The 16,511-nt window shown below is 40.7% G+C and overlaps 1 protein-coding gene across 1 annotated transcript in view; it reads left to right on the forward strand.

Moving 5' to 3' along the window:
• Window positions 1-16,511, forward strand: part of STAB1 (stabilin 1) — a 145,403-nt gene that overhangs the window by 43,198 nt on the left and 85,694 nt on the right. The window contains exons 16-21 of the mRNA XM_018562472.1: window positions 1,160-1,318; window positions 2,685-2,741; window positions 7,945-8,031; window positions 10,307-10,418; window positions 14,378-14,564; window positions 15,277-15,370. Of these exons, the coding sequence (XP_018417974.1) occupies window positions 1,160-1,318; window positions 2,685-2,741; window positions 7,945-8,031; window positions 10,307-10,418; window positions 14,378-14,564; window positions 15,277-15,370 (696 nt within the window). The remainder of the gene's footprint in view (window positions 1-1,159; window positions 1,319-2,684; window positions 2,742-7,944; window positions 8,032-10,306; window positions 10,419-14,377; window positions 14,565-15,276; window positions 15,371-16,511) is intronic.

Below are 16,511 nucleotides of genomic sequence, written 5' to 3' on the forward strand. Positions count from 1 at the left end.
ATATATAAAATATTTTTTTTTTTACTATATATGGGAAGGGGTGTATACCCCTTCCCGTGTTCCCTCCATGTATGTTTATATTCATTGCTCTAAGTGTGTAATCATATCAAAGTATTCATAGGAGTGAATTAAGTGAACAAGTCCACTGAGAGTGAATAGAACATACTCCCACTTCCCAGCGTTATATAAGCTTACTTTTAAATAGTGCTTCTTTTACTGTGATGTGCCCATATTAGTATCCCCATAGTGTCCTGAAACGCCCCCTCTTGTAGCCCCAGGGCCCCCAAATTGACCCCCGGACGGAGTGGTCACGTTGCGATTTCGATCCCTATCAACACTCTATCTGAGGAATCCTGTTTGCATCTGGGAATCCCATTGGGTGGTAAGTGAGAGGTGTTTGGGTGTGGGGGTGACGATGGTGATGGGTGTCCCTCTGTCCGGCGGAGCCGCCAAGAGCACAGTTCTTTCTGGTGTGTAGACTTCAAAATTGATTTTTGTACTGTATCACTTAGATGAATTAATTTAAGATTAAATACATATACATTTCTTATTAGATAGATCCATGTTCCCCTGAGGAAGCAATATGCGAAACGCGTAGGGACTGGATACATGGAATTCCCTACTGAATATAATGCCTAACAAGATGAATTGGAGCTAGGATGCAATTTGTTTTTTAATTTCTGCCTAAAATGTTATTCGATTTAGGTTGTATTCAATGTAATGTATACATGGTTTTATGCTGTATATGTGTAAAATAAATATTTTTTATATCAATTGAATCAAGTGTTGGTGTTATACCTCTCAACAAAACCCCATTCTTTCTATATGTTGTTGCAAATGGTATAACCTAAAAAAGGGGGAGAGGTTGCACCCGGAGACCACTGAGGCATCAATTCACTATTGTACTTCTATTATTGTGAACAGGTCATTTTTGTGATTTTTTTTTAAATAATATAACAAAACTAAAAAACTCATCCATCTTAGTAAATGCAGTCAGTTGTATTTTATACAGAATATATATCTATTGTATTAAGTGACAATTGCCAGGAGAATGTGACATGATATGTGATTGTTGTATCTGAATGACACTTCACCCTTTGCCATTCTGTACAATGTTTAAGATCATTAATGCAAACGGATCTTTTTAATCTTTTGTTAGGGGAGAATTCTGTTTGGAGACCCAGGAATCCCTCTTATTCATAGCGACATAATTGCTTCTAATGGTGTAATTCACGTGCTTGATGGAATTTTAATACCGTCTGGCATTTTGCCAATTCTGCCATCTAAATGCAACGAGACACTGGAAGAAATAATACAGGTAATTAAGTCATTCAAAATTCCATTACACAGGCTTATCCTAAAAGGCATTTTATAGTGCCGTGATTTGTTAAATCTTTCCTGCTGCATACTGATTTACTTTACAGTATATGCCTGGGGTTACATGCTAGGGCTTAAGATGATGAACAAAGCCATATCCCCCATATTAAAAGGTGCCAATTCCTTACAGTCACCAATACAGCAACTTATTAAAAAGCAAAAAAAAAAAATAATCTGCTAAAGATGCTTTGTAAACAAATGCCATTTTGCTACTCCATAGAACATAACGCATGTCCCTGAACTCATGGCAGTGCTATCTGCTGGTTTAAGGGCCCGTTCACACTAGTTGCAGTGCGTTCCAGCCCAATTCTGGCCAGAACGCACTGCCTCACATTGCGGCTGGCTCACTTTTTAGTGGGGCAGGAGGGGGCCTGGTGGGCCATTGAAGTGAATGGCACCATAGCAACGCCCTCTGGCCGCAATGCGATCGCCCACACGAGATCGCAAGGCACATTGTGCCTGCGGTCCGGTGCGATCAAAATGCTGCAAGCACTATTTTGATGCAATAATAGTTCAGATCCCCACTAAAGGGCAAGTAAGTGTCACCTTATTGCTGTCATAAAGCCATGAGTCCTTTTTTTTTGTACTCTTTTGATTTTGATGACAGCTGCCTTGATCTGGTCATACAGTGCTCAATGTTCTAAAATTGTGCTGACACTCTTTAATGTAGAAACCGGTCTGAAAATTCTTGTCCAAATGGCGACTCCGGCCAATCAGCTGCAATCACTGTTGGGGTATTCTGACAGTGGCACACCCACCACTGCCACAATACACTAGCAAAGGCGGGGGGCAACACCACCCCCATCCATGCTGTTTAGCGTGGATTGGAGAGTTGATTTTTCTTGTTCAGCCCGCAGGGAGTGAATAGAAGCAGCAGCAGGGGGGGTGTCACCCGGTGCGGCCGCCGTGCATGCATTATGACATTTGTGGTGTGACGCCATCACGCATACTCAGTGATGGACTTCACTGTCCATCTTGGCTCCCCTTATACCGCTGTTGGGCTCTCGGTCCATGACCGAGTGCTTGACTTTTAAGAGGGAATGACACCAAAATTACTATCACCCAAAATGAGTGTCACCCCCTCTGATAGTTTAGAACTACATTATATGAAGACACACATTTGTAGGAAGATCTAAAAGAGATTGTACAGTCAGATGTATGGTGTATGGTCAGCTTTAATGAACCTGTGCTCTTGTTAGGAATACATGCAAAGTATGAACTACACAAGTGCTATATGTTTAGTTTCATATATAGTTTGGTATAAAATAAGTTGAACATTTCCTGAATAACATGTTAATTATTTCCAGGGTCCATGCTCCAACTGTGACTCCATTGCTCCATGTCCAAACGGTACCATAGACTTGGTAAATGAAAAAGATTTTTCTTGTTTTGTGCATTAATATGTTATTCATACACTGAGAAAAAGAAAATGAAACAGCGGGAATGAAAGCTAAGCAGAAATATGTGTCCACCGTCGTACATTATTATTGCAGTGTTCACTTTAAAGTTATGACTTCCTATGACTTCTGATTCTCTCTTACCATATGTGGAAGTAACATATGCATTACATAGGAAGTGGTTTGTTTTTAGTGAGTCGGCTGACATATAGACTCTGACATTGTAATAAGGGGCAGTAGAGCACAAGCAATAGGTAGCACTGCAAACCAGAAAGCTTCAAGAATTGCTACCCCCATTTCGTTCATAATTATTCACTATACACAGCAACAAGATATTGAAAACATTAAAGTGCACCTGGGTCCAGTCTATGAACAAAACAAAACCAGTCTTCGCACGCAGGCACACCCAATGCATGTTTGCACTTGTATGTGGGGGTGGGGGACTTAAACATTTTATTTTTTTGTCTGACTTTAATATTTTTGGGTACTTCAATTTTATTTTTTATTTTTTATTTTTTTAATTACAGTGACAGGTCTCCTTTATGGAGACATCAGGGTTTTCTAAGCCCCTAATGTCAACTAGGGACCCCCAAAGAAGCTGATGAAGCAGAGATCTGCTTCCCCATCTTCTCTCTCCGGCTTCTGTACCCGGAGAGTGACAACTGAATGCAGAAGTGAAGTAATCAACACTACTTACGCACTCACAACATCGGAGGGCAGATCAGAGGGAGATCGTGTACTGATCTCCCTCTGTTCTCCCTGCGCAGAGCCACAGTGCCGGTCTCGGTCCCGCACGATCGCGGGAACGGCAGCGGAGGTGGGGACTCACGAAGGCACAACATACAAGCGATCGGGCGTCTCTACAGACGCCGGACCGCTTGTATGTAAGCAGCCAACACTGGTTGCTTCAAATTTTGACAGTTTCCCGTTCGTGTGCTCCAGGCTGCGCGGGCTCAAACGACGGTTAAAGATGCCCACCCGCATCTATAAGGCTCCTGTCCGGCCATTTTGCTACGTTCGGTGGACAGGAGGTGGTTAAGATTACAACAAATACTCTAAGGTCTAGTTTTAGTGAATTTCTAACAGTTTAGAAACACTTACTGGTTATTTACCTTAGAGGACTGCCAAGATTCTGCTTCCATAGAAAGTAAAATTGAATGAAGTTGTGATTTCAATTCCTTTGTTGTGAACTTTAAAGCTGAATTTCTCCACAATGTCTATAGTTACAGAGGTAAGTGATTTTGCTGCTTGTTCAGAATATATAACGAGTTTAGTGTGCATAGCCTGGGCACAGGTTCACTTATCTATGATGTTTATTTACATCAAGCTAATCTATTTTGCAAGTGCATCACTGAAAACAGACCCTGTAAGGGAGTGAAAAAAAAATAAGCAGAAATAGCCTGTGAAAGAAGCAGCTTTATAATCGCATACTCAAATACTTTATACATTGCTATCTTGTGTGTGCTGATACTATCCCAGACTTTCAGGTCTAGGGAATAGCATGTCCCCGCTGGCCGCCTTAGTTGCTTTAGCTGCCCCTATGTCACTACTGTGTCATTCAGTGACTTTGGATCAGAGGAAGGAACCACAGTAGCCAGGCAGGGGGAACTTTTTTATTAGACCCACTAGAGATCTAAGATAGTATTGGCTTTGGGAGCTCTGTACAAGAATTCCAGAATACCAGCCACGGTAAGTATAAAGCTTTTTTCACAGGATATTGCTGCTCCAAGTTTTCTCGACCCCTAACGGGGTCTCTTTAAGGGGTCTCATAAATACCAGTTAAAAGCCACATATGATGTTACAAAGAAGGATAAAGAAGCCCAAAAAAGTTCTAGTTTTTATGTCAGTGTTGTACGTTTTATGACCTTTCCCAAATATGCAATGAGCTTTAGTCAATTCAATAACATCATTTTATGCATTTGTAAAAATAACAAAGCACACAGGACAGAGAATTGTGGTTTTATATGGAAGGAACCAGAAAGCACATCTTACACAACTTGTTTTTTGTTTCTGGTGTGAGACTAAAAATAAATATGCGGTAGTCTGATTCAAAGTTCACAGGGTTTGAAAACATTTCTCTTATGTGAAGAGCTTTTTCTCTCTTGGAATATACCACGAACAATTTGAACCCTTACCTTATGCTTCTTGTAGTACGAGAGTTCTTTTATTGTTGGTCAGAACATACTGTAGGGGACTAGGACCAGATATCACCAAGTGCCAATAATGCCAGCTGTGATGCCCATTAATGTGCATTGCTGATATAATGTTGAACTTTTGTCTCTTCTTTGTCTTTACAGAGCTGTTAGACTGGCCATAGACAGGCAGGGATTTCACTTTAGGACTGCAATGTCCTTCAACTGAATCAATCATTAAATCTGACATTACCCAACATTAAACATCTGATAACAGTGGAAAGGATGAAAAGCAAAAAGTCTTAAGAATTATGTGAACTTACCTGAGAGATATGCAACAAACGCAAGGGGGGTTATATACCTGCAATCTACATAGGTTCATAAATGCACTGGAATTGAAGTGTCTGTCTCAGAAAGGAAAATGCATTGAATATAAAATGACTCACTTTCAAGGGGACACACTTGCTCCATAATTTCAAACGCTATACCTCCCCTAACAGAGGAGTTACTTTATCAATAGAACATTTGAACATCAGTGTACATATATATATCTTTTTGGAGGGCATATTGCTAGAAAAATCCATCTTAGACAGATACTTGGTTGGCCTGTTATATGTTCTGCTAATAGTGGTTCCAACATTTGTGGTTCTATACGGTGAGAATTTAAATACACTGATCCTGAGCAGCTATGCAAATAAGGACTTCTGACTTTTCTATGACTTTTCTGATCAGCTGGAAGCTCTCTCATGACAGGTTCCCTTTCAGAGAACATGAGTCAAAAAAATACATATTTACCTGCTCCATTCTGAAGACATAATGCATGTACAACCTTGAAGGGTCATTAATTATAAGCATCACTGATTACAGTATATCTAAATTGTTCCTGTTTGTTTCTTTATGTTTCCTGAGCCTAATGATTTTTTTCACCTACATCTGCAGGGTATAGTTGGCAGGGAATGCAGCTTTGCTAATAATGGCACTCGTAGAACGGGCTGTTCCAGAAACTGCAGCCGCACAATTGTTGTAAGTACCAATATAACCAGAATGCCATTATTATGTAAACATTATATTTCATTACAGGCAACAACATTGTTGCTAAAATGGATCTTGGGAAGAGGGGCAATCTGTCATTTATGCCAGCTAATCTGTAATGAAAGTGGCCTGTAGGGGTTTAACTACAATTATATAAATTCTTCTCAGAACTATCAAAGGTCACTTGTAGCCCTCTTGAATTAGAAAATATTTTCTGTGCCAAGATATTAGCATTAGCAATAGTGAATTTGCTATTTTATACAACTTTTTAAATTTGTATGAAGCATTGAATCATAATGTTTAATAGAACATTGTTAAAGCTGAGGCTCCAGGCAAACAGCTAAATACATCTTTTAATACTACACATAGGACCTGTTTTACGAGACAAAGGATTTGTATTTCTAACTCTATTTGTTAATCGGAGGATTAATAAATTAGATTTGTTAATCCGGTTCTGTCACACAGCACAGCCAACCTAGTGACCAGACTTTAATGTAATTAAGCAATACAACTAGGCCACCTCCCTACCTCCAACATTTGACTGGTGAAGAAGCAGTCTGATTAGGTAATCCCTCTGCTCTCTTCTGTCAGCATCTTCCTTGTTCATTGTCCATGTGCATGCAGGACACCTGATTGGCTCAGGTTCTGTCCCTCTCCATACCAGTCAGGTGATTGGCTTTAATTGAGTAAAATTCAGGTGTTTACATTAGTTGGTTTTAAAATGTAATAATATGTTTTTAATAAATAATACATAACTGCATTCATTAGTGTCTTTTATAACTACCTGAAGTTCGACTTTAAAAAAAATTAAAATGTTACCTGCTTAAAAATATTCATCTTTTTTTAAATCAGCCGATATAAGAAATAGAGTGTTTGCTTTTTACATCTTTATATAGAACTACAAAACTTATTGGAGTGCAACTTATGATGTTATTTACCCATTTGTCTAATACCACTGAAAAGTTTTCATCATTTTTTAAATGATGCAGAACTGAAGCCAAACTTTTTTTTTACTTTTGGGTAAAGTAAGGGAGGATTATAACCCCTGTTGCTTTTTTTGCTTGCTGTATACCATTGGGGAGATTTCCCTTCACTTCCTGTCCGATAGCCACAACAGAAAGTGAGAGGAAATCCCTCCAAAGAGAGGGAAATCCCTGGTGGTCAGCAGGGTCACGAGAAGTAGTGTCCTCATTGGAAGATTTCCCATCTATGCCTGTTCTGGTGACAGCCCAAAATATGGGCTTTTCCAGTTCAGTTGTACCAGTCACCAGTACAAATAGAAAGGGTGAATCTCCCTAACATAGACAGCAATAAAAACCTTACAGATGTTTTAATCCCTCTCCAATCTATCCAAAACGGAAAAAAAAAATTGTGACTTCAGTTGTAATTTAAATTCACCTCTCCGGTGGCCCTTGTCTCCTACTTTACTTCAATTACAGCACTGCAACTTATGGCAGTCTCTTTGGCATTTAACATTTCCGGGAGTGTCTGATGCCTGTGTCCCCGTTGGAGCATGGTGGCACCATCCTCCGACCCCTATGCCACTACAAGACTCTGCAGATGTTTTGCTCAATGTTTAAGTGACTGACAGGGTTGCCTTAATGAGGTAATTTACCACAATTTTGTGAGATTCTGACATCTAAGGCTAGGGCTTCACTTTGGACTAAATCTTTTCCTAAATGGCAATATAAATGGTACCTCAATACAGCAGAACTGATCACAACTTCACTATGGCACATGTCAATACATGCCAAGGTGTGAATGACTCTTAGTGTTAATGCAGACTCTACCATTTAGAACCCATCTTGAAAAATGTCATCAACTGCATTGGCACATAGCTAAAGAACCCAAATAGGTAGAAATCTACACACACAAAAAAATATTGCTAATAATCAATGGAATCTAATTTATTGGATTACTGTATATTTGTTCATCCATAACAAAGCTTCAGTTTAGCTCAATCATTCATAGAACTTGGTTGCTGAAAATTAAATATTTTGTTGTAGGTGCTTGGGTGTTGTCATGGTTTCTTTGGTCCAGATTGCAAACTTTGTCCTGCAGGATTCTATAACCCGTGTTATGGACGTGGCAGTGTAAGTGTTGAGATACTTTTTTTCTTATTAGTACATCAGAATTGAAAGAAATGAATAAACACAATTAGCAATGAACACACGTTGATGATAATAGTTCTAAATTTCTTCTTTCTTTTTTTAAGATTATAGATTGTTACAAGTAAACTGCAAAAACAAAACCTTAAGTGCATACATAGAACCCACTTATTAAAGGCATCAGTTTAGTTTTTCATCCAGATATATGCTCAGTGTATAATTACTTCCTTTTGTCAGTAATCTAGTGATCTGGAAAGTCCTTCTGTTAACCCATTGTAGTAGTTTCGCTGAGCTATCCTACATATAGGAATTGTAAAATGTTAAAGTGTAAGTTTGAAAAGGTTAATTGCTGCCACCAATCAGATATAAACCTGCCTTGGATTTTGAATATGATTGGTAATACACCAAATAGAGTAAATTGTACTGTACAGACTTATGGAAGCAGACCCACCCAGCTAAGAAAGTGAGCTCAGAAGGACTGACCATTCGGGTACTTGGACACTGCCTGAGGGCCCGTGGCCAGGAAGGAACCTGTGACCAGAGCTGCCAACAGGATGGTACAGGCAGCCTTCCTGTACTGGGTGGGCCCAATCAAGTCAGCAAGGGGGGCCCAAACCCAGCATGGGCTGCCTGTAATGAAGGAGGATGGTCCCGCCCACTTGCCACGGTAACAAGTTAATTGGCAGGCTCCTTCCCTACAGGGACCCAGGCTCCTCTGCATAGAAGGAGCGGAGGAGCCTGTCAATCAGCTTGTTACCATGGAAAATGGACAAGACCATCCGCTGGGCATACCTATCAGAGTCCCTTCTGCCTACTGGACTGTCCTGATCAGCTGCAGGAAGGACCCGTAACTTTCAGCACATTTGGCTCTGCCCCTCTGCACTGCTCACAGCCCATGATATAGGAAGTGGGAGTCCTACCATGTGGTAACCTGCAGGGGGTGAGCAGCTCAACATAGAGTAGTGGAGGGGGTCAGCAGTGTAAGGTGAGGGATGTAGATGGTGTGGAAGTTAAAAGTGTTGGAAGAAGGTGGCAGCCATCAAACCTTCTTCCAAAACTGTTAACTTCTGTACCCTCTGCGTCTCTCTTCCTACAGTGCTCACCTCTGTGCCCCGTAGCAGGGATGCAGCGGTGAGCAGTGTAGGGAGGGAGGTGCAAATGTGAGAAGCATTAGAAAAAGGTTTCATGGGGTGAAGAGGTGGGCAGCGTAGGAAGAGGGATGCAGAGGTTGGGCAGCAAATAGAATCAGTTCATGAGACACTAATGCATTCCACTATGCTAAAACCAGAAGCTTCACTCAATGTACTTTTTGTTTAGTTCTCGATAATCTATTGTAGTCACAGAACACACAGACCACCTCACAGGGATTGTAGGTGGGCAGTAGGAGTGTACATCCTCAGGCCCCCCTCCCCATTAGTTTGGTGTAGTGCGCTGCAGCAACACCTGTTTAAAAAAAACTGCACCTTTGTGTTTAAAAGCAAGATTATAATGGGCCTAGCACACTTTTCAAATCAGCAATATAAATTCTATACATATGTTTTACATAAACTAAGATTTGGCCATGGTCTGCCTAACTTCACTACAACTGACCAAATGGAGGCCACTTGCATCATCACTAAGCCACCCAGGCTTCTATGGTGTAACGAGGACACAGGATGTGCTCTCCTTTGTACTACAAGTCCCAACATTCAAATCACCTGCAAAAACTCAGTCCTGTCCACTCTCCCTCTTGTTACCCCACCCACCTGTTATCTGATTGCTGCTGAATCTCCTGACAACACCAAGTAAGCAAGCAAGCTGATTTTGTTACTGTTTGAGTTTCAACCGATTGGCTTCCCTTTGGTTTGTTCCACCCACCTGTTAGCTCATTGGTTTGCTGTGTTTTCTTAGGTGCAGAGAATGCTGGGACTTGTAGAGAATAAGAGAGTACTTCCTGTGTACTCGTTCATCCATAGGAGCCTGAATGGTCACTTAGTAATGATATCAGTGGCCACCATTTTCGTTGATTTTGGCAACGGGCAAAACATGGCAAATCTTAATTTATATGGGAAAAGATATGGCATGTATATCACTAAATTAATAAGGGTTCTAGGCTCACTGCAATATTTATTTTAAAACAGAAGTGCAGTTATCCTTTAAAGCGAACCTTCACCTTCCATTTTAATTATCCTTCCTTCCTCATTTCACACATTCACCAAAATTTGAAGACCGTGACTGCATACAATGCTCATTACAATGCGATGTTTCATTTTTCATACAGTGCAATAGTGGCATTCGTGGGAATGGGAAGTGTGTATGCTTTGAGAAATATAAAGGAATTGCTTGCCACATCTGTTCTGATCCAAATAAACATGGAGATGAATGTGAAGAAGGTGGGTGAGAAAAATCTGTGACTCTTCGATAGTTCTTTTAAACTGTTTATTTGATACTTTGAACGGATACCTAATTGTATTTAAAATTCAGAATGTTGTTTTCTTTCCAGTAAGTTCAATGAACGTGAGATAGGATAATAGGTTGGACTTGAGGGACTTATGTCTTTATTCAACCTCAAATACTATGTAACTATGTAAGGATTGCAGGATTGTCAGTAATTTATACCGTTAAGGCAGATCATTCCTCTTCAGACACCATAGGGTTGATTTATCAATGTTTCCTATGCTCCCCAGCTCCTTCTAGGGGTGTTATTGCAATGTGAACGGCATCTACATCGTGCATAGCATTTATAAATCAGCCCACATGTGTGCTCAACTCTCCCAAATTAGTAAAACTTATTTCACGCAGGCAGAAATACATGGCCTAAAGGTGCCCATACACCTTACAACCATGGCAAGACATGCCATGGTTGTAAGCTAATTAAAAGCTTGTACAATCTGCCCATCTTGGACAGGCAGATCATACTTGCAATCATCAAAAGCCCGCCCCGCTGAGGGGCGGGCTTCCGATGACTGCAATGGTGAACGGGCAGTGTGCGCTTGCGCACACCGGCCCGTTCCGGAGTTGTCGAACGAGCACGCCACTAACCCGCCGACAATCGTACGATTCTTGGCGGGTTTTCTAGCATGCTCCTTCGACAAAAGACGTGCGACCGTACAGTAGAAACGGTCGCACGCCTTCCATCCACCTTGCGATTATCGTACGATTGCAGGATTTCCCGCGATTATCGTACGATAATCGCAAGGTGTATGGGCAGCTTTACACATATAGAGTTGCTCACAGTGCTTTACCAAAGAGTATGAACCTTGACAAACAAGTTCACATTATATAGGAATCCTAATTACCCACCTTGGTGTCAGCATGTTTGACCCCCCCTCCTTTTCTCAGGTCATTTTTCAGTTTTCATCACCGTAATTTCTCTGCCTAATAACTGTACCAAAATTAATTTAGTATCATTTTTGCAGACAGAGCTTTCTTTTGAAGGTGTTTACTTACCACTGGGTTTTTTATTTTTTATGATATCATGGAAAAAAAACTAAAATAAAAACAAAAACCTGTTATTCTTACTTTCTGTTATGCAACATATAAAAAAATAATCACTCTTCCTAGGTTTAGGCCAAAATGTATTCTGCTACATTTCTTTTGTAAAAAAAAAAATCTAAATGTGTGTATAATATTTAGTCTGTGTGTGCGTGATATAGTGTCTACAAACTATGGTATATATAATTCAAATATTTGAGATTTCTCAGCCCTGGTGTTCTGACTCCCTTTCACATTTCCTAAGGGCCCTAAAATGCCAGGAGAGTATAAACACCCCTTAAATGACCCCTCTTTAGAAAGTAAACACCCCAATGAATTTAGTAAGAGACATGCTTTTGCAGATCTAACTTTTCCACAATTTTTTGAAATGTGATTTTGTTTTACACAAACTTGTCGTTTTCATAGCACATTTCTCATGCACAGCATTGGCATACTTACAATTACACCCCAAAGCACATTCTGCTACTTGTACCAAGTATGAGGTGACAATTTTAACAGCCTAGCCACATAGAGGGGCCCAAAATCCAAAGAGGTTTTAAGAGGTGTACATTACGCATCTGATTTCCTGACTACTATAAAATTTTCTGAGGCCCTAACATACTAGTACAATAACACCCCTCAAATGACCACATTTCCTGAGTGGCATTGTGTGTCTTTTGAAGATTTCAATTTATTTATTTTTTGCTACAAGGTTTTGGAAACTGAAAAAGGAAAATGGAAATGGATTGGCGGAGGGCTACGGTAGTCCCAATATTCAAAAAGGGAAAAAAAATTCCAACACAAGGGGCTGTGACAAGCGTATCTCACCCCGGCCGGGAAAGCGATTCACTCGCGCCACTGCGCAGGCGCGCCGTGTTGCTCCTCCCACTCTCGGACAGCGTCCGTCGCTGTCACTGCGCAGGCGCGCCGCAAGACTCCGCCCACTCGCTCGAACACCCGGCATAAAGCCGCGGTCCACCGTTTGATCGGCGTCCCACTATTGTTGAAGCAGGACGCTGATCAAACCAGCATCCCCTGCTGCTCCAGGATCCCAACACCAGCAAAGGAAAGGAGTGCTGCAGAGACCCTCTCCCATTTAGAGTTCCACAGAACTGCAAGTATACCAGCCATAGCTGTATGGCTATGATAGAGAACTCCACAGCACTTCCCTCAAAGCAAATTGAACTGTCTGCTTGCTACAAGCTGTTTTTCCTCAACATCATATGTCTATGAACCTGTTTTGCTGATACCAGTTATCTACCTACTAATCCTATGCTTACTGCATGTGCCTTGTCAGCTTGCTACCAGCTATTGTTCCTCAACATCATATGCCTGTGAACCTGTTTGCCTGATACCAATTAACTACCTCCTAACCATACGCTTATGTGCATTGTCTGCTTGCTGCAAGTGATTCTGCCTAAAGTCATATGCCTATGAACCTGTTTGCCTGATACCAATTAACTACCTCCTAACCATACGCTTATGTGCATTGTCTGCTTGCTGCAAGTGATTCTGCCTAAAGTCATATGCCTATGAACCTGTCTGCCTGATACCAGTTAACTACCTACCAATCTATTCTTAACTTGAACTACCATACCTGCTCACTATCCTACCCTCCATACTTACCCTGTTGTTGATCCACAGTGCTAACAGGTTGCTAACGGGGCGTGATGTGAAGCAGCTCCCTCCTAGCCTTATCCACATTACGGCATCAGAGGGAGAGCTGCAATCTGATACCCGTTCCTCCAGAAAGGGAAGCCAGAACCACAGCTGCGGTCCAAGAACGTTGTGCCCCTGGGGGCAAGCGTTACAGGGGCGAAGGGGGTTCTTCACAGTAAGATCAGTTAGGGTCTGGAACTCACTGCCACAGGCGGTGATTTCAGCAAATAATGTGGAATTGTTCAAGAAACTTTTGGACAATTTCTTAAGGGACCGTAATATACAGGGGTACAGGTACTCCTAGAATGAGATCCTAATAGGTTGGACTTGATGGACTAATGTCTTTATTCAACCTCAAATACTATGTAACTATGTATTTAGTTTTTTGGGTTTTTTTTACACAAAGTTGTCATTTTGCACACAGCATGGACTTAGAATTACACCCCAAAACTCATTCTGCTACTCATACTGAGTATGGAGATACCACATGTGTCAGACTTTTTTGCAGCCTAGCCACATAGAGGGGCCCAAAATACAAGGAGCACCTTCAGGCTTTCAAGAGGTGGAAATTACATTTTCTGAGGCCCTAAAATACCAGGACAGTACAAAAACACCCCTAAATGACCACATTTTAGAAAGGGTATTTTCTGAGAGGCATGGTGAGTCTTTTAAAGATTCAATTTATTTTTTTTGCTACATGGTTTGGAAAATGAAAAAAGAAAAAGAAAAAAAAATGTTGACTTTAATTTCACTTTAAGAGTCAGGCCCAAAAAGATTTTAAATTTTGAAACCGTGATGTGTTTCCACTCGAATAGTTGGGCATAAAATGAATTTGGGTTACTGGCTCTAAATTGTTGGGCATAAAGGTTTGTCTGATCAATAATCAGGTTGAATAATTCTTCCATGAAATCAAATTAAAAAATCGGACTACGAGAATATTTGTTTTCAATGCTGCCCTCACTTACTTTTTGTTCTCATTGCCACCCATCAAATAGGGTGGATGTTGGGAAATTTTCCCTCGCATCCTTTAATCTGAATCAGTCAAAAAGAACGGATGTGATGAGAAATCTCTCAAATGGGACACAAAAAAAGTTGACAGATATTCTATTTCCTTACATCTCCTTTCTATAATGAAAGTATTTTCTGGCGTTGGACTTTAATGTCCATATTCTTTGTTTCTGCCTAATACCTTCTGTTCTTTGTGGGAATATTCAAACAGACTGCAGGTGCGTCCATGGAACATGTGATAACCGCCCGGGGAGTAAAGGGGTGTGTCAGGGTGGACGATGCAAAGATGATTACGTTGGAGACTTCTGTGACCAGCATTCAGAGCCGTGCAAATCATTAAATGTGACACAGTTTTGCCATTTAAATGCAGTCTGCGTATCTACTGATGGCAACACCAGGTAATATTTGTATTGTCATTATGTGTATTGAATGGGAGTAGCACAAATCTGAATATTTTCTGTTTTATATATCAGTCTCTTAACATGCAGAAAGGACCTTGGGCCTGCGCATGTAAAGCACCAATTTAGGCACCACAGTGTTTTGACAGCAGCATACAGCATTTAAATCCTGGGAGCTGGATATATCCCAGTATCTAAAAAATACATTCCTCCAACTTTAGCCCTGCTTTAAAAAATGTCATCACAAACAGTCCTTATTTCAAATACTTGGATAAATTATTCTAACATGTGAAATAGCTGTAAAAACAAGGTTTAAAGACAATTGTGTGCAGTTGTTGCAGTCATAAGTCTACAAAACAATATTTGATTAAAGAGTGAAAAATTTCCTAGATCCTGTTTTCCAACCAACAAAATACTTCTGTCATCAGTAAACATTTTACACCTTATGTGCAGTAAAGTATGAACAAATACATTTTGTAGCAACTGTGGTAATAACTGTTTCTAAGTGTCTATTGTGGGTAGTTTTTTGTTTTGTTTTTGTATACACGATTAGAAAGAAAGACATCTACTGTTACTCTAGCAGCTACCACAATAAGGGCAGCATTCCCAATTTGAATTACTATAATTATAAAGGTATTTATATAGCCCCTTTTTTCATGGTTTGTTAGGTAAATGTAATCAAACCTTACCTCCTCTGTTATATGTCCTTTAGATGTCAATGTAAGAATGGATATGAAGGAGATGGAACTTCCTGTCAGCCTGTAGATGACTGCAAGAAGCCGGAAAGAGGGGGATGTTCGGAGAATGTGAGTAAATATTATTGGAAATGGGAAACATACATTTCTTTCTTGGCCATTGAGGGACACAAGACTTCAGGGGCAGTTGTATTATATAATTAAATGTGACACAGTCACCTACAGGAGGTTGGATGCTTTTTCTTCCTCTCCTGAAAAAAGTATGAGGGCCCATTCACGCTGGTATTATGCGTTAATCGCATTGTTCCGTGCGATTAACACACCATACCGCGCAACTCACCTACTGTGCGTTAACAGTGCACCTCTCACCCACAATGCGATCGATCATGCCGCAACACACAGTACAGCAATACCATGCATTGCGTTGTGGTGCCGTGCAATTAAAAAAGTAGTGCCTGTACCATTCTCAAAGGGTCCCTTAGCTATCCTTATGGAATATTATCCTGTGAGTGTAGCCAGAAAACCTAATTCTTATCACTGAACCTCTCTTCCCTAGATCCTAAGGGCTGAGGTTGTAAGACTTGGGCCTTCCAATGTAGAGCGGCTGGTCTTCTCTTGTGGACCTGTTTTTCTCTAAGGTTCCCTTTGGAGACTTGTCCAAGTTTTGTTTGTTTTTTTTGTTGACCACATTACATTGTTGGTCTGTTCTTCCTTATTAGGTCGTTATATTGTTTCCACCTGCTTTATGGGCTTTTTTTCAGAGCCTCTCCCTGGTTCAGGCTTAAGCTGGCCATACACCTATATATTTTCTGCAGATTTTCTATAGTAAGATAGAAAAAGTGCAACAGATTCCTCCATCTACGCTAAACTGTGTGGATGGAGCAATCTCAGTATCTTGCTAGTTGGCTCCGCTGGCTCTCAAAACACATGAACAATGCCTGCATCCAATCAGATTGTTAAGGTATTTTGACAGCCCGCTGGGCTGACTAGCAAGATACTGAAGCTTGGCCCAGCAGTAGATTCCTCCATCCATAAAGTTTAGTGTAGATGGAGCAATCTGTTGCACTTTTTCCATCTGTCCATAGAAAATCTGCAGAAAATCTATAGGTGTATAGCTAGCTTTAGTGTTGCTTTGGCTGGAGTGTTCCCTTTTGTGGTGTTATCTTCTGTCCTGACCTGAAGCATCAGGTTGATCCTCTGTGATCTTCCCTTGGTTCTTGGCAGTTTCCCCTGTCTTGCAGGGGGTTCACAC

This window comes from Nanorana parkeri, unplaced genomic scaffold (assembly GCF_000935625.1).
Source record: "Nanorana parkeri isolate BGI_ZX_2015 unplaced genomic scaffold, ASM93562v1 scaffold579, whole genome shotgun sequence".
In the NCBI taxonomy this organism is placed as follows: domain Eukaryota; kingdom Metazoa; phylum Chordata; class Amphibia; order Anura; family Dicroglossidae; genus Nanorana; species Nanorana parkeri.